Raw genomic sequence first — 18,623 nt, 5'->3', positions numbered from 1 at the left:
AGGAGGAGGACGGCCAACAGAGAGGTTCAGCCTGCAGCCCTACAGGACTCGGATTGTGCCATGGGAGAAGGATGCAGGGAACGTGGACTAACACTGATAATACTGCGAGCTCTTTGGACAGTGGGGGCCCCTAGGAAGGGGACTGGCAGGTTGTCCACCAGTCCTGCAAGTGCTTACCTTTAGAGGAGCAGCTGATGGGTCCTCTGATGGGTTTCTGCACCTGTACACGGCCTGCCGCTTTCCCAAAGCCAGCATCTATATGGGAAGCCTTGGGGTTGTTGGGACCCCGTTACCCAGATTTGGGGAAGTCTGAACATAAGCTGTACCTAAGCCAAGCTCTTCCAGAGTAAAACTCTGGGGTGAGTACATAATGAGCCAAAGAAAGAAACTGACTCTCTTTTGATCAAGCCTCTGGCATTAGACCTGGTCGGTTTGAGCCCAGGCTCAGTGGAGGGTATTGGGACCCAGGTGACAATAGGATTTTGAGTTGGAAGGGACCTTAGAGATAATACTAATGGTAGCTAACATGTATACAGATCCTTAATATTTGCAAAACGCTTCACACATGTCACCTCATTTGATTTTCACAACAACCCTATGGGAATACCATTTTACAGAGAAGGAAACTGAGGTTGAGAGGTTTGCAGTCCAAATTCTTCACTTCACAAAAACCAAAGCTCGGCGACTTGCAGAGAGAGTAAGTGCCAAGTATGCACACACACACACACACACACACACACACACACACACACACCACACATCCCTGAATCAGAAGGCATTCTGCTCCCCTACACCCAAAGCAACTGACCTTTGACATCCAGATGGAAGGTGACCTTCTGACCCTCAGCCTCACAGGTGTACTCCCCAGCATCTGCCTTCCCTGCCTGCTGCACCACCAGCTGCCGGCCCCGGCCCTTGGCCTCCACATGCACCTTCTGGCTGGGACTCAGCTTCTTCCCATCCTTGTACCAGGTCACCTCTGTCTGAGCCTCAGTCACCTCGCAGCTGAGGGTGGCGCTGCTACTAGCCACAGCCTCTACCTTGTTCTGAGTCTTCTGTTCCTTGGCAAATACAGCCACAGATTCTGGAGAAGGGATTAACACAAACCATTAAAGAAGAAGCAACAGGGTATAGTGGGTAGAGCTCTGGCCCAAGGGTCAGGGGACTTGGGCTCAGATCTCACTTCTGCAACTTGTTATCTGCGTGACCTTGGACAAGTCACTTAACCTTGCCTGGATCTGGGCTTCCTTGCCTATAAAATGAGCAAGTTGGGCAAGATGACCTCTAAGGTCTAACTCTATGATGCTGAGACCCTAGAACTGCAAGGGTAGCATTGGACAGATCCACTAATGTGGCAGCAATTCCCAATTGACTGGTAGGACAAATTTGGGGGGGGGGTCACAGATTCCAGAGCCGGGCATTCTCCACAGAATTCTAGAAATGCTGAAAAGGTGCAGTCAGTGATCTACTAGTCAACTTAACTGCTCAGTATATAGTGAGGAATCCCTTTCAGTTATCACGCTGTGGTTTCACATCCAGGGTCAGAAAGCATAATGTCACTGGCATTCTATAATGGGACTGCTTGTCGTGTTAATTCCCTTTTTATCAAAAGCCTGAACTCAGTGGGCTTGTGTGTGTGTGTGTGTGTGAGAGAGAGAGAGAGAGAGAGAGAGAGAGAGAGAGAGAGAGAGAGAGAGAGAGAGAGAGCATTTGTCTGATTTAATGGGTGTTGTTAGGAAACCCGAATTTGCTTTATAGAAAGACCATAACTTTGATCGACCACATTTGTTCTAAAAAGCAGAGATTGTGTGGACATGAGTTAGGCCAATTAGTTCTACATTAAGGCTACTGCGAGGGATGCCTTTTATTCTAGGATGTGATCCCCTGTAGGCTATGACTCAGATAGGAAACAGCATGATAGAGCAGATAAGGCACCGGACTTTTAGTCAGAAAGACCTAGGTACAAATCCTGCCTCAGATACTTACTAGTTGTGACCCTGGGCAAGTCGCTTAACATCTCTCTGCCTCAGTTAACCCATCTGTAAAACGGGGGGACTGGACTCAGTGACCTTCACGGTCCCTTCTAGCTCCAACTGTATATTCCTTTGTCCCTTTCCTCCCATCTCGTCACAGTCATGGCATCAAAGCCAGGTCAACAGTGAGGAAGATAACCAGATCAGGGAACAAAGAAAGTGATGGTAATAACATATTGGACTACCTGAGAGAGGTCAAGAAAAACAGAGATGAAGAAGAACAAACAGCCCCAGAAGTTTCTCTGGGTTATACACGCACACATACATGCAGACACATACACCTGTGTACACATACATGTATATATACATGTATACACACACTTGAATCAGAAGATATCATTCCCCAGACTCAAAGCAACTGACCTTTGACATCCAGATGGAAGGTGATCTTCTGGCCCCCAGCCTCACAGGCGTACTCCCCAGCATCTGCCTTCCCTGCCTGCTGCACCACCAGCTGCCGGCCCCGGCCCTTGGCCTCCACATGCACCTTCTGGCTGGGGCTCAGCTTCTTCCCATCCTTGTACCAGGTCACCTCTGTCTTGGCCTCTGTCACTTCACAGCTCAGGGTGGCACTGCTACCGGCCACGGCCTCTACCTGGCTCTGGGTCTGCTGCTCCTTGGCAAACACAGCCACAGATTCTGGGAAGGGGATGAACGCACAGGGTCAAAGACATACCACACAGGGCACTAATTCACTTTCCAGAAACTCAACGAATCATTTTTAGGCCGGATGTTAGACCCCAACACCTTCTGTTCAAGTGTGAGGCTACAACTCTGCTCTCAGGCAATGCCCTCATTCTGACAAAAGAAGAGAGAGGTGAGTTCTAGGAGCCATACGAGTCAAATCAGGGGAACCTTCTGATGTGGGAGATTGTCCCAAGGGCTGGGATAAAGAAATCAGGGGGATTGTACTATAAAGCTCTAAAAAAAAATAATAAGAGAATGAATGGTAAGCTTCTAAGAGACACAGTTACTATGTTTTCTCCTTGGTAGAATTAGGAGGTTGGACCAGCCAACCTCTATGGGCCAATCCATTTCTGGGATCCTATATACTCTACTATGGGCATCTAGGTAGCATAGTGCCTAGATCCAGGGGCCCAGAGTCAGGACTACCTGGGTACAAATCCAACCTCAGACACTAGTTGTGTGACCCTGGACAATTCACTTAACCTCTCTCAAGATTCACTATCATCTAGTCCCTGGCAGCTCTGATTTTCTATGAATCTATGATTAATACTATAATACCCAGCATGCTGCAGAAGAGAATACTGACTTAATTCCTTATCAAAAGTTAAAACACAATGGACTAGGGATTGCTGTTGCTGTTTGGGGTATGACAACACTTATCTGATTTTCTAATGGGAAACAGCAGAACAATCTGACATACTTTACAGACTGACTCCATCCTTGCTTGCGCACACCATTTCCATAAAGCCAAAAATCTCTGGTGCTGCATTTTCTTGATTTATTTAGCATGAGGGCCAATAGGAAACTGGACTCTAGAACAAGTCCTCATTTGGCCTAAGGTCCCTTCTCCTCAATCTCCCACAGCTGTGGCATCAGAGATTTCTAGACAATGGCAGAGAAAGACTGGGGATTCTGGGGCAAGAGGCAGGGCTATGGTGGGGAGGGGAAGGCTTGAAGAAAACAGGCTTGTTTCTAAGGGACTGAATGCCTGGCAAGGTGTTATGTCAATCAGGTGACTAGGTACAAGGAACCTCTGAATCTTCTCTTGGCAGCCCTCTCTATCTCTCTGTCTTTGTCTCTCTCTGCTTCTCTTTCACACATATGCACCCTCTGAATCAGAAGACATTTTCACCCTCCACCCCAGGTAACTGACCTTTAATATCCAGGCGGAAGGTGATCTTCTGGCCCCCGGCCTCACAGGTGTACTCCCCAGAATCCTCCTTCCCGGCCTGCTGTACCACCAGCTGCCGGCCCCGGCCCTTGGCTTCCAAACGTATTTTCTGGCTGGAGCTCAGTTTCTTCCCATCCTTGTACCAGGTCACCTCTGTCTGGGTCTCGGTCACCTCACAGCTCAGGGTGGCACTGCTACCGGCCACAGCCTGTACCTCATTCTTTGTCTGCTGCTCCTTGGAAAACACTGCCACAGATTCTGGAAAAAGGAGGAACACAAGAGTCGAGGATCTGCCACATGGAAAACTTTCACTTTATAGAAACTGAAATTTTTGGAAATAAACAATCATCAGGCCAGAGTGCCCTGAGTGACACCTTCTGGTGAAGTGTGATACTGCAGCCCTGCTCTACTAGACAATAAATATTTACATGAAAAAAGAAAAGAGCTGAGTTCTTGAAACTCTTAAGAGTAGGGTTCAGGGGACTCCCTAGGCAGGAAAATCTCCTGAGGCTAGTAGGGCAAAGACAAGAAAAAATCCAGAGTTACGAATCACAGAATGACAGGATTTCAGAGGCAGAAAGAAACTGAGACAATCTAGTAGAACCTAGACCTAAAAAAAAAAAAAATCCCAGCTATGTAATAACCAAGAAATAATCATCCCACCTTTGCTTGAAGAACTCTGATGAGGGAGAACCCACAACCTCCCAAGATGGCACCTTCCACTTCTGGAGAACTCTAGTCCTCAGAAACTTGTTCTTTATGTCAAATTCTTATTTACCTCTTTGCAATTTCTACCCATTGTCTCTATTTCTACCTGCTGGACCCCAATAGAACAAGCCTAATTCTTCTTCCACTTGATTGTCTTTCATATAGTCAAAGACAATGATCATATTCCTCCTGATTTTTCTCTTTTCCAAGCTAAATATCAATTCCCCCAGCCTGTCTTCATGTGGAATGAACTCAAGACCATTCACCTTTCTGGTTGTCTCCTATGAATTCCTTCTAATTTTATATTTCCTAAAATGCGATGTCTTAAACTGAACACAATTCTCCAGATAGTCTGACCCGGGCAGAGTATAGTAAGTCTATTACCTCCTTATTCTTAGAGAGAGAGATGTTGTCCTTAACACAGCCCAAGATTGAATTAACTTTTTTGACTGCCATGTGACACTGTTGGTTGGTTCTTTCTTTTTTTTTTTTTTTTTGGTGAGGCAATTGGGGTTAAGTGACTTGCCTAGGGTCACACAGCTAGTAAATGTAAAGTGTCTGAGGCCGGATTTGAACTCAGATCCTCCTGAATCCAAGGCTGGTGCTCTATCCACTGTGCCACCTAGCTGCCCCTGTTGGTTGACTTCTAATGAGCTCTCATTCCATCAAAATCCCTAGATCTTTCCCCACAACAACTCTTTCCTCATCTCCATGCTTCTCCCATCTTGTTCTTGTGAATTTGACTTTATGAATCCAAGTGCAAGATTTTACATTTTTAAAAAAATGTCATTTCCATGACTAAATTACACCATACTAGATTTAACCCATGATTCTAACCCTTCAGAATCTTTTTGGACCCTGACTTTGGCATCCTATTTGTTCACTACCTCTGCTAATTTTATCTACAAATTTGATAAGCATGCTATTGATATTTTTATCTAATTCATTAATAAAAATATTCATTCTTTTTTTTTCTTTTGTGTGTGAGGCAATTGGGGTTAGGTGACTTGCCTAGGGTCATACAGCTAGTCAGTGTCAAGTGTCTGAGGCCAAATTTGAACTCAGGACTTCCTGAATCCAGGGCTCTATCCACTGTGCTTCCACTCATTCTTTTTTTCTTTTCTTTTCATTAATAAAAATATTAAACAATTCAGGGGGTGCACTACACTGGATACCTCTAGCCAAGGTGACAGCCAACCAAAAATGACTAATCTTGGAGTCCCACCATTCAACCAGGTCTATCTCCATTTTTTATACTAATACTGAACCTCTCTCCATCTTTTAAACAGAATATCAAGAGATACTTTATCAAATGTTTTGGTAAAATCTCATTTTCCCTTCTCTGGTACCTTTCCTGTTTTCCACAGTCTTTCAAATCTCATTAATGGTGACTCAGAATTCACATCTGCCAGTTGTTTCACTACCAGAGAAAATATTTCCCCTGGTACAGGTGATATGGATTCATTAGAGGCAAACATTTTCTCTTTCTATCTTACATTTCATTTTAAATTGTTATTTATCTGATTACTTGTTTATTTATCATCTCTCTATTAGCCACTTTTGCTCTGTCATTTCCAGTTTGAAGGTCAGTCTCCTTGGCAGAATAAAGAGAATCAAAATAAGATTTGAACTGCCTGCCTTCTCTCTGTTGTCAGTTATTCCCCCACCCCCACCCCACTCCTCTTTTCCATAGAGCAGCTAAAAACCAACCAAACAAAAACCACCTTTTATTTTTGTCCTCAGTGTTCCTCATCAGCTTTAACTCATTGTGAGCAAATGCTATCCACCTCCAGAGAGACAACTGATGGACTCTGAGTGCAGGTCGAAGCATATTTTTTTCACTTTTTGTTGCTTCCCCTCTCCAATATGACTACTATGGAAACATGTGTTGCATGACTTCATACTTATGATAAGTATCGTATTTCTTGCCTTCCCAATGAGTAAGGGAGGGAGTGGAGAGGGAGAATTTGGCAATGAAAATAAAAATTGTAAATTTAAAAACCTCATTGTGAGCTTTAGCACCTTTACACAGTTCTTACAGTAATGTCCTATACTTCTCTATTCATCCTTTATCACCAGCCTTTGCCTCCATCTTTTCTATATGGTTGGAGAGCTTCCTAGGCATCTATATTAGCCTCTTCAGTGCTTAGCATAGTGACCGGCACATAGTAGATGCTTATTATATAAATATGCAATAAATGTTTATTGACTGACTGACTAAGAACTCCCTTTTTTTCTTCATCAGAATTTTGCTCTTGAAGGCTTCTCATCCCTCCTGGGCTGACTTCTCCTATAGTTGTTGTTTGTTTGTTTTTTGCGGGGCAATGAGGGTTAAGTGACTTGCCCAGGATCACACAGCTAGTAAGTGTCAAGTGTCTTGAGTCGAGATTTGAATTCAGGTCCTCTTGAATCCAGGCCCAGTGCTTTTATCCACTGCGCCACCTAGCTGCCCCCCTCCTATAGTATTTTAATCACAGTATGCTTCCTTTGAGCCCTTTGAAATCTGCTCTCCAAAAATCTGGAGTTCATATCACACTCTGCCCAACTTTCCTTCCTGCTCTCTCACAAACTCTCAGAGAGAATAGTCATTTCTCACCCTGCCCCGCCCCAAGTTTTGCATCATCTCCACTTCAGTCAGATCCAGGATAGAATTACTCCTTGTCGGTTCCTTTACTTTTTTTCTGGTTCTTTTACCTTTGAAAGAAGAAATTTCCAATAAATGATTGGCTCCCCTGCTTCTAGCAGAAAGGGAATTCCATTACATGTCTGGATAATGGAAGTCGCCCATGACTCCTATGACGTGTCTATCTGTGTCAACCTTGTAGATATTCAGCAACTCTTCATCTCTATCCTCTTTATGTCCGAGTGGTCTGTAGCAGATGCTGATGACAACATTACTCCGGCTTCTGTCCCTACAGATGTTCAACCAAATTCTATCTACCATACCTGCCCTTCTTTGATTCCTGGATTTCCTCACATGGAATAAAGAGGATGTTTCAAAAGTCTTAGTGCAGTTTTAAGCTTTGATAAATTAAAGAAACACGAGAGGTAAAAAGTATGTGCAGAGATGTGATGGCTACTGACGGATGTTAAGAAGATATACAAGATATTCCAAAAATCTTAGTAGAGAACTACACAAACACACACAACTTAAATCAGAAGACATTATTCCATTCCCTCTCCCCCAGGCTGGCTGACCTTTGACATCCAGATGGAAGGTGATCTTCTGGCCCCCAGCCTCACAGGTGTACTCCCCAGCATCTGCCTTCCCTGCCTGCTGCACCACCAGCTGCCGGCCCTGGCCCTTGGCCTCCACATGCACCTTCTGGCTGGGGCTCAGCTTCTTCCCATCCTTGTACCAGGTCACCTCTGTCTGGGCCTCAGTCACCTCGCAGCTCAGGGTGGTGCTGCTGCCGGCCACGGCCTCCACCTTGTTCTGAGTCTTCTGTTCCTTGACAAACACAGCCACAGATTCTGGGAAGGGGATAAACACACAGGGTCAAGGCCTGTGACAGGGTCCTAATTCATTTCACAGAAACCAAAGCTGTGGAGATAAGTTTTCTGACCAGAATGCCCTAATGGTAGACATTGGTACCTACTGCTGAAATGGGAGACTACAAGCCTGCTATAACTATCCAGACAAAAGAAGAAAGAGATGAGTTCTGGGAACTACAAGTGTGGGGTCAGAGGCAACCCCTGATGTGGGAGAATTTTCTAAGTACAGGATAAGAGAAGCATGAGGAGTATGCAGGAGTCAGAACTATGCCAAAAATTCTAAAAATGTTACAAAGTAAGAGGCTAGGGGCAGCTAGGTGGCGCAGTGGATAGAGCACTGGCCCTGGAATCAGGAGGACCTGAGTTCAAATCTGGCCTCAGACACTTAACACTTACTAGCTGTGTGACCCTGGGCAAGTCACTTAACCCCAACTGCCTCACTAAAAAAAAAAAAATTGTTGGGGGAACACATCTGATTTTATAATGGGAGGCAATAAGAAAATCGGCTCCACTCTCATAGAATGAATCCAACTTTGATTGGAGGCAAAGACTCTCTGTACTATCTTCCTGGTTTATTTTACATGAAAGGGGTGGAGAGGCTGCTGGTTGTAGTAACAATAGGTTAAATGCCTGGATTGAGAAGAGCAGGAGAAGTACAAAGGACAAAGACACAGTTAGGTGGGGAAGTGGACACAGTGCTGAACTTGGAATAAGAAAGACCCAAATTCAAATCCAGCTTCTGATAATTATTAGCTGTGTGGCCTTGGGCAAATCACTTAACTTCCCTCAGACTCAGTCTCATCTATAAAATGAGGGTGTTGAACCTGGTGGTGGCTCCAGACCTATCATCCTATGAGTAGCTTCAGAGTTTCCAGGTTTTCCATCACCCACTGCTGCCATCATCAACCACGATGAAACTCCCCCGACTCCCAAAGGCTACTTACCTTTGATGCTGAGATGGAAGGTGACTTTCTGGCCTCCGGCTTCACAGCTGTATTCTCCAACATCTGCTTTCCCCACCTGCTGCACCACCAGCTGCCGGCTCTTGCCCTTGGCCTCCAGACGAACCTTCTGGCTTGAGCTGAGTTTCTTCCCGTCCTTGTACCATGTAACTTCTGTCTGAGACTGAGCCATCTCACAGCTGAGGGTAGCACTTTCCCCGGACACCACCTGCACCTTATTCTGTCCCTGCTGTTCCTTGGCAAATACCGATGAGGGTTCTAGGGTAGGGAGTTGGGAAAGAAAAGAGGCAACATTACTAAGTCTCCTGAGACCAGGTCAAGTTCAGAGGTCTGTCTGCCTCCCCCCCCATCATTCATGTCTGTTGTCCTTTTGCCATAAGATCCAGCAGATTGCCCCCCAGCCCACCCCCACTCCCAAACTCTTCAAGAATGGGGAAATAGAGAAGCTCAGGCCTCCTGGCTCTGTCTTCCTATAATGCCATCTTCTTTCCACCACTCATCATCACCTCCTCCTTATGTCTTAAGTCCCACCCCTGCAGCACCCCCAAGGAATAATTCCATTCCCTACGTTCTGATTTCAATAAATAGTAAGAATCAGAGAGATAGACAGGGACTTAATGGAAGCAGAGCTAGGGACAGAAGGGACTGTAACATAACGCCCAGAATTGTCAGAGATGGAAGAAATCTTAGACCCCAGATTCTTAATAAAATACCAGGGGCAGAAGGGAACTTAGCAACCTGCTAGTCCAAGGCCCTCATTCTGTAGATGAGGAAACAGAAATTCAAAGAGAGACAGAGAGACAGAGAGAGAAAGAGAGACAGAAAGAGAGAGGCAGACAGAGAGAAGTGACAGGTGATGAGAGGCAGGACTAGGTTTGAGTGACATTAAATAGCCATGCATGGACAAAAGGTCTAACAGGACCCCTCAGGTAGTGGGTCTGGATGGAATGGAATCCCCTTCCTTTATTCTCTCTCCCTTTTCGGATTGGGGTTTCCTGGGTTTGAGGGTGGGAAGGGAGCAGATTCTGCTAAGGTCTGGGGCTTAATGAGTGAGACACCAGGGACAGGAAAGACATTAGACACTGCCGGGAAAGCTAACCCCACAGCTCCTCCTATCTATCTACATGCTTACCTGCCCGTTGCCTGATTAATTACTCTTAGTAACATCTGGCATCCCTACTTTCAGCCCCTGAACTGATTTGGTCCCGGGGGGCAACAGGCTAAGAAAACAAAAGCTGGTTGAGAAGAGGTTTAGCCATGAGGAGGACCCCTGTGTGCAAAATGAGGCCTGTTCTCTAGATCCTTTCATTAGAATGTAAGCCCATTGAGGGGAGGAACTATTTTTGGTTTTTTGTTTTGTTTTGTTTTTTCACCGTATCCTCAGAACCCAGCATGTAGTGAGGGTAGATGAAAAGGGACCGGACTTATGATTAATAATTATTATTATTATTATAGGGGGCAGCTAGGTGGCACAGTGGATAGAGCACCGGTCCTGGAGTCAGGAGGACCTGAGTTCAAATCTGGCCTCAGACACATAACACTTACTAGCTGTGTGACCCTGGGCAAGTCACTTAACCCCAATTGCCTCACTTAAAATTAATTAATTAATTAATTAATTAATTATTATAACAATAACAACACTATAAGATTTACAAAGTGCTTTTTATATGTTAACTCATTTGATCTTTGATTTGATTTTGTTGGTAATAGAGACCTTCTCAATGAGGATACTCCCTTTACCAATATAGTTCAGGACCTTCTCTATACCTTATAGTCTCACAGAGCTGCCCAGGGCAGTGAGGGGTTGGTGATTTGCCCAGGGTCCCACGGCCAGTATGTGTCAGAGATGGGATTAAAACTTAGATCTTCCTGGCTTCAAGGTTGGCTCTCTATCCACTAAGCCACACTGCTTCGAACACATACTAAGGGTTTAATCAGTTCTTATTGATTAACTGATTGATTGATCCTTTCCCATGAAGGAGAGAACAGAAGCAGCCTGGGCCCTTGAACCCTTTGACCACTCCCCTTCACCCAGGAGGACCTTCTCTGTCCTCCCCTCTTACCTTGGACACGGACATGGAAAGTGACATGGTCATCCCCAGCATGGCAGCTATAAGTGCCCTGGTCACTGTGGGTCATGCGGTGAAGGATGAGGGTCCGCCGAGTGCCCTGAGTGTGAATCTCTGTCCTCTGGTCTTTCTTCACCTCTCTCTGCTCTCTCTTCCACACCACAGTCCCACCAGCCTCAGACACCTCACAGGCCAGCTCCAGCTGCCCCCCAGGGCTGACAATCACCTCAGGAGGTGACGCCGGCTTGTTGATAAATTTCACTGCTTTATCTGTGGGGGGAAAGGAAGGAGGTATCAAAGAAGAGGAACCCCCTCAGCACTACAGAGGGGTCCAGAGGTTGTTCTGATAACTAGACCATCACTCCCAGTCACTGGGTACAGCTATTACGTTACAGCAGCTGGGGCAGCCCCATAGCACTGTGGATAGAGTACCGGGCTGGAGTCAGGAAGACCCAACTTCCTGAGTTCAAATCTGGCCTCAGATACTTACTACCTATTTGACCCTGGACAAATCACTTAGACCTATTTGACCCTGGACAAATCACTTAGACCTATTTGACCCTGGACAAATCACTTAGACCTATTTGACCCTGGACAAATCACTTAGACCTATTTGACCCTGGACAAATCACTTAGACCTATTTGACCCTGGACAAATCACTTAGACCTATTTTCCTCAATTTCTTCATCTGTAAAAAAAAAAAAAATGAACTGGAGAAGGAAACAGCAAACTACTCCAGTATCTCTGCTAAGGAAGCGTCAAATGGGGTTACAAAGAGTTGGGCATGACTGAAACAACTGAACAACAACTGGGCTAAGACCTGAATAAGAATGGAATTGAGTAAAAAAAAAATTAAACAGAAAAACTCCAGGCAGCAAAACATATATTAAGTCCCCACTCTGTGCAGGCACTGGGGCGCAAAGACAAAACACACACCAATGAGGGGTAATGTAATGAACATAGAGCTGAAGTTGGGGTCTAGAAGACTTGGGGTTCAAGCCCTGCCCCTGACACAGTCTGGCTCTGACTGATTCTAGGCGAACCACAACATCTCACTATTCCTGGATCACTCCCTATGACTTTTAAGTTGCAGAGTACTGTTTATCTGCATACAGATGAATAAATGAAACCATACCTGTCCTGCCCTGCCCCCCCCCCAGGAGATTCCATTCTGCTGAAAGATGTGGCCTAGACACAGCTAAGAAAAATGAATGCAAGATAGGGTTAGGGTTAGGGTTAGGTTAGGAAATAGGAGAGATCAAAGTGTTTGAGGAAAAAAAGAAGAAGGAGTGAATGAACACTTTCAGCTAGAGCAATCAGGGAAAACTTCATGGAGGAGGTGTCACTTGAGTTGAGCCTTGAAGGGTTTGACTGATAAAGGGGAGGAGGGAGTGTATTCCATTGGCAGGGAGGGCAGGTGAAGTTTAGCTGGAACAGAGAGTGTGTGAAGTGGGGGGGCTAGGAAAGAAGGCTGGAAATGTAGGCAGGAGAGCTAGCATGTTCCCAAAAACCAGCGATATTTCTTGTGCCATCACACGCTGGTTGTTACATAAGCCCAGAGCCACCGCCAGCCCCCTCCTCTAGGGACCCAAAGCCAGAGTGACCTCTGCAGACACCATGAAGATTAGCCTCGCTCACTAGATTTTGTTACGAAGCTTCTCATCCATTTGTTCCCCATCCTGCTACATGATGGGCGAGGGCTCAGCATCAACAGCCTGGACCAGTAAAAGTACCCCTGAACACCTGCACATGCATGCACACACACACCACAGGAAAAAAAAAAAACAGCCACCATAGTCACACTGCCCCTTGCCTCCAAACCTCTACCAGTATCTTCCCAGCTCCTGATCCATTCACCAGACATTCTGCTCATTGGTCAGTCAGTCAGTCAACAAATATTTAATGAAGCACCTACTAAGTGCCAAGTAATGTGATAAGCCTGAGTCAATTTCCAATGGCCATCAAACTCTCCTCACACCAACAGCAGATAACCAATAGCTTCTTGGCTTCTCCTTACTCCTCCAGGAAAACAACTCCATTCTATCAGGATTTGGTGATGAAATTAGGGATGCTTAACCTGAGAAACTAAAGGCTCGACATGACCAGGGAACATGATTGCTGTCTTCAAGTACAGGAAGACCTGTCCTGTGAAACAGACATTAGACCTGCTCTGCTCAGCCCCAGTAGGTATTGCTCTGGGTAAAAGGTGCAGAGGTAGAATGAGACTTGATGTTACTGACCAATCAGAACTGTCTAAAAATGGAAAGGGCTGCATTGTGAGGTAGTGAATCCCCCATCGCTGGAGGTCTTCCAGTAGATCTCCAGCAAAAATCACTTGTCAATAATCAAATGCTATTGTCCAGTTCCCTCCTAAATAAGGGCATCCCAATTAGCTAGCTTGTGTGTATGGTCAAGCAACAGGAGTCTAAACCTCTAGACTAAAGCTAGATGTGTCTCGGGATATAACAACAAAATGTAGAATTTAGATATGAAAAAGTGAATGAGCTTCTTGTGTCTGCCGGAAGATGACTCCAGAAATCATTTAAACTATTCCCCTTCAATGGGCCATTCCTTCCTCAAACTGTGTTGTATTGTGTTATATTAATTTATCTAGTTCTCTAAATGTTAAAAACCAACTCCAGTGTATGCTTCTATGTTAAGTTTAAAACCACCTCAGAATGTATGCTTCCTGAAGGCAAAGGCTGTTTTTCATTTACTCCTTGGATCTCTGCCTTGTACAGAACAGGCCTTTAATATATTCTCATTAAACCGAAATGAATATGGCATGGCATCTGGTCTCCTTCTCATCCTTTCCTCTGGACACTTTCCATCTTGGCATTGTCCTTTGTCAAATGTGGTACTTTCTGAGGCTTGCCTTTGAGCTAGGAGAGACAATAGATAGAGTCCTGGGCCTGGAATCAGGAAGATTCATATTCCTGAGTTCAAATCTGGCCTCAGACACTTCCTAGCTGTGTGGCCCTGGACAAGTCACCTCACCCTGTTTGTCTCAGTTTCTTCATCTATAAAATGAGCTGGAGGGGGCAGCTAGGTGTCAAGGTGGATAAAGCACTGACCATGGATTCAGGAGGACCTAAATTCAAACCTGACCTCAGATACTTGACACTTACTAGCTGTGTGACCCTGGGCGAGTCACTTAACTCTCATTGTCCCACAAAAAAAAAAAAGAAGAAGAAGAAGAAATGAGCTGGAGAAGGAAATGGAAATCCATTTCGATATCTTGGCCAAGAAAACCCCAAATGAGGTCATGAAGAATCAGATACTTTCTGAATTAGGAAAACCTGAGTTCAAATCCCACCTCAAACACTTACTAGCTGTATGAGCCTGGGTAAGTCACTTAAGCTCTATTTGTCTGTTTCCTCAACTGTAAAATAAGGGTAATAATAGTATCTATCTCTGTATTGCTGTAAAGATCAAATGAAATGTTTGTAAGGTGTCTAGCACCTACGCTAGTTATCATCATCATTATCTACCTCACCCCTGCACCCTTTCCAGAACTTCCTGTCTACCCTGAAGCTGAACTTTCTTTCATGTGTTGTCTCCTCCAATTAGATGATAAGCTCACTGAGGTCCAAAGCTGTCTTGCTTTTTTTCCATTTGCATCCCCAGTACATTGTATATAGTTTAGTACATAGAAAGTGCTTATTAATTTTTTTAATTCAAAACAAATAGGGGGCAGCTAGATGGATAAAGCAGCGGCCCTGGATTCAGGAGGACCTGAGTTCAAATCTGACCTCAGACACTTGACACTTACTGGCTGTGTGACCTTGGGCAAATCACTTAAACCTCATTGCCCTGCCCCACCCCCAAAAAAAGATCATAGACCAAAATAAATAAAATGTGGTACCCAGAATTAAACACAATCCTCCAGTTGCATGCTTATCAGAAAAGGAAAAAAACCACGTTAATTCAAGTAAAACCACTACTCAAAACTCAAGTAAAAGCTCTGTGCTTTGAGAATGGGAGGCAGCTGGAGGTAGTAAATCCACTAGATTTGGAGTGAGAGGACCTGGGTTTAAATTCCAATTCCACCACTGGTGATGTTGCGGATAGAATTTTGGACCTGGAGTCAGGAAGACCTGAGTTCAAATCTGGCCTCAAACACTTAATAGCTGTGTGACTCTAGGCAAGTCACTTTACCTCTGTTTGCTTCAGTTTCCTCAACTTTAAAGTGGGGGTAACTCTTGCAGGGTTGTTGTGTGAGTTAAACGTGATAATACTTGTAAAAGCACTTAGCACAGTGTCTGGCACACAGTAGGCACTCTATAAATGCTTGTCACCTTGCTTATCCTCTTGCCTCTATGTCAATGAGAATATATTTAATCAATCAATCGACATATTTTAATTGCAGGTGAGGAAGCCGATGATCTATTTCACCTCCAGTGCAAGATCTCTCAATGCCTTCCTCATTCACCTCTCCTTAAAATCTCTCCTACCAGGAAGTCCTTTCTCAAGCCTAACCTCAGTCCCTTATGCTGTTATCCTCAGCCCTTTTCCCTCTTGTTGAGTCTCCCATGGTGACTGAGAACAGCTGCTCTCTACTCGCCTTAAAATAACAGCGCTGCCGGGTTCTTCCTATTTCAACCCTACCCTCCCAACCTTCCAATCCACCCCCAAGCCTGGCTCCAAGGTGACAGGTCAGTCAGCTGATGGGATCGTGTTTCCAATAGTTTCTCTTTTCTGATTCCCTCTGGGGCCTTCTCAGCTGTCCTGGGAAAAGACTTTTGGTGACACAAAGTAACAGGTGGGATGGACCAAAAAGCAAAGCTTACCACAGAGAAGGTGGATGAGCTGGAAGCTGCAGGCTTGGGGCTGGGAACCAGGGACCCTGGTGGCCCACTCTGGGGCCCTGGGAAATCTGTCAATGCTACCTTCACTGGGGTCATGTGCTGTCCTATGTTTAAAAGCCGTTTCAATGTGTTTAAAGATTCTGTTCAAATTTTATATTTGGTTTGGTCTCTATTTGATTCCTTTTTCTAAAAAGCAGTTTTGGATCAAAGTTCAAGCTTCTAAAACTCTCCAAATTCTGTATGGGAGACAGGTTACTTTTTAAGAGGGTCCAGTATATTCACATTAATCATGAAACACCATAGAGAGCAACTAGGTTCCCATTGGAAGAGGGAAGATCTCTCCCTCCTTTAAATGAATAAAATTACTGCCTCCCTCCTTATTGGGAAGAAAGTCACTTGGCAGAAAATCTTGTCAGATAGAAAGCTAATGCAGAAGACATCTGGGATGACTATGTTTCAGATTCAGTCAGAAGCAAGAGAAAATAGGAGAGCCCACAGAAATTACAAGTGTAATTCAAGGCTAGCTTATTAATTAGCTTTATAAATAACAATAGCTAAACATTTGCATAGAGCTTTAAGGTTTGCAAAGCACTTCACAAATATTATCTCATTTGATCCTCACAAAAAACTCTGGGAAGTATTATCCCCATGAGGAAAACTGAGGCAGGCAGAAGTCAAGTGACTTGCTCAGAGTCACACAGGTAGCTAGTGTCTGAAGGTAAATTTTAACTTGGATCTTCCTGCCTCTAGTTCCCATCACCCTCTTCACTGAGCTATATAACTGTCCCTGAATTCTGGTGGAATGACACAAGTCTATTGCCCCAGCTATGTTGTTACATAGTGGCAGCTAGGAAAAAGTTTAGAAGCAAGATAGATTGGAAAGTCAGCATTTTGGTTGAGGTAGAAAGAAGCATTTTAATGAAGCCTGGAGGAACAGGGAGGGGGAGAAGAATCAGGGTAAAATTAAACTGTTTCCTTTAAAGAACAGTTTTTAAAGGCACTGAACTGTGCCTTTACCAATTAGAGTTTGATTTCTTTAAATCTTGCTCCAAAGATATGTTTATTTAAATTGTATTTTCTGAACTGTTGTCAGACTTTGCTATTTTAACATAGCAGGGTGGTGATTAGGGGAACCTCTGGTATCATGCCCCATTCTTCTTGATGAGAGGTTTCAGGGTGGGCATCTTTGTTAGAAAGAAGCACCTCTTCTGGAGCTAGATAGGAGGTTCTGGCTCCTTGCTGAAGCACACAAACTGCAACCCCTCCTCACCTTGTTGGAAATCCAAGGAAGAGAATGCCCTGGCAGAGTCTCAAAAGCAAAAAAGAGACTGTGACACTTTTTTATAGCTCAATTGAAAGCCCACCCCTCATGGCTGGCTAATTATTAGAAACACCACAATGAAGCAACTTCAAGGGACCAATCAGGAGTTACAATTTCATTACAACTACTACGTGCTTCAACAAAGAGTTAGGCCAATTCCATGGGAGGTGATCTTTTCTGACAAAGGACTGAACTCTGTAATAATCTCCTCCAGAAGAATGGGGCATGTAACTGATCAGAGGTTCTTGTCATAACCACCCTGCTATATTAAAATAATAGTCTATTGATCAGGGAGTTCTCCAGATTAACCTCTTCCCACATTAATAAGGAGGAGGATTTTTTATTCTTATTTTAAAGCAATAATTGCTCAGAAAGGCATGCTAAGTCTCTCTGAATTAACTATGATATAGTCATGGTTAGTGGGATGACAATGCTGTAATTGAGTCACTATTGGTCCTGTGATAGTGGTATACCCAAGTGGTGGCAAAAGTGTATCTGAGATAAAATAGTCTTGAGTGTTGAGCTTATAAAAATAAGTGATTATGCAAATCCCATGATGCCCAACATGCCCAAATTAGTGTGTCTATCCCAAATTTTGAGTCACCCTGGGATAAGGGCAGGTTCTGTGTTTAGCACTCTACCATGCCTATTCTAGCACCACATACATTTACAAGATTTTAAAACATTTCTAGATGGTGATGGTGGTGGCAGTGGCAGTAGCTGTATTGGTGGTAAGCACCAGAATGAGGTCTACTAAAGGATAAGACTCTAAGAACAAGAAATTTTATAAAGTAAAGGGAATGGCAAGGAATTGGAAAATGAGGGGATGTCCATCAATTGGGGAATGACTGAACAAGTTGTGGTATATGGATGTAATGGAATTCTATTGTGCTGTAAGAAACGATGAGCAGGTGGAGTTCAGAGAAACCTGGAAGGGCTTGCATGAACTGATGATGAGTGAGATGAGAAGAACCAGAAGAACATTATACATAGTATCATCAACATTATGTGTTGATTAACTGTGATAGACTAGATTCTTCTCACCAATCCAACGGAACAAGAAAGTTCCAAAGGACTCATGATGGAAAAGACTTTCCAAATCCAGGGAAAAAAGGGAACTGTGGAATATGGATGCTGATTGGACCATGCTATTTCTTTTGTTTTTGGTGCTGTTGGTTTTCTGATTTGAGGTTTTCCCTTTATGCTCTGATTCTTCTCATATAACATGACTAATGCAGAAATAAGTTTAATGTTATTATGTATATATAACCTATATCAGATTGCGGGCTGTCTAGGGGAGGGGGGGAGAGAGGGGAGGGAGGGAGAAAAATTGGAAATTGGAAATCTTATATAAACAAATGTTGAAAA

The 18,623-nt window shown here is 44.2% G+C and overlaps 1 protein-coding gene across 19 annotated transcripts in view; it reads right to left on the bottom strand.

Moving 5' to 3' along the window:
* The window catches only part of OBSCN (obscurin, cytoskeletal calmodulin and titin-interacting RhoGEF), a 325,223-nt gene that overhangs the window by 268,847 nt on the left and 37,753 nt on the right, over positions 1 to 18,623 (bottom strand). For 14 of the 19 annotated variants that reach the window (XM_043975986.1, XM_043975988.1, XM_043975987.1 and 11 more), the window contains exons 9-14: positions 11,120 to 11,395; positions 9,039 to 9,314; positions 7,798 to 8,073; positions 3,874 to 4,149; positions 2,397 to 2,672; positions 809 to 1,084 (exon numbers count right to left, since the gene is read on the bottom strand). In XM_043975986.1, the coding sequence (XP_043831921.1) occupies positions 809 to 1,084; positions 2,397 to 2,672; positions 3,874 to 4,149; positions 7,798 to 8,073; positions 9,039 to 9,314; positions 11,120 to 11,395 (1,656 nt within the window). The remainder of the gene's footprint in view (positions 1 to 808; positions 1,085 to 2,396; positions 2,673 to 3,873; positions 4,150 to 7,797; positions 8,074 to 9,038; positions 9,315 to 11,119; positions 11,396 to 18,623) is intronic. The other 5 variants (XM_043975995.1, XM_043976006.1, XM_043975996.1 and 2 more) reach the window with 4 other exon arrangements.

This window comes from Dromiciops gliroides, chromosome 1, assembly GCF_019393635.1.
Source record: "Dromiciops gliroides isolate mDroGli1 chromosome 1, mDroGli1.pri, whole genome shotgun sequence".
NCBI classification, from domain to species: Eukaryota; Metazoa; Chordata; class Mammalia; order Microbiotheria; family Microbiotheriidae; genus Dromiciops; species Dromiciops gliroides.
Note: the sequence above shows the minus strand (reverse complement) of the source record. Positions and strands in the feature narration are given on the sequence as shown.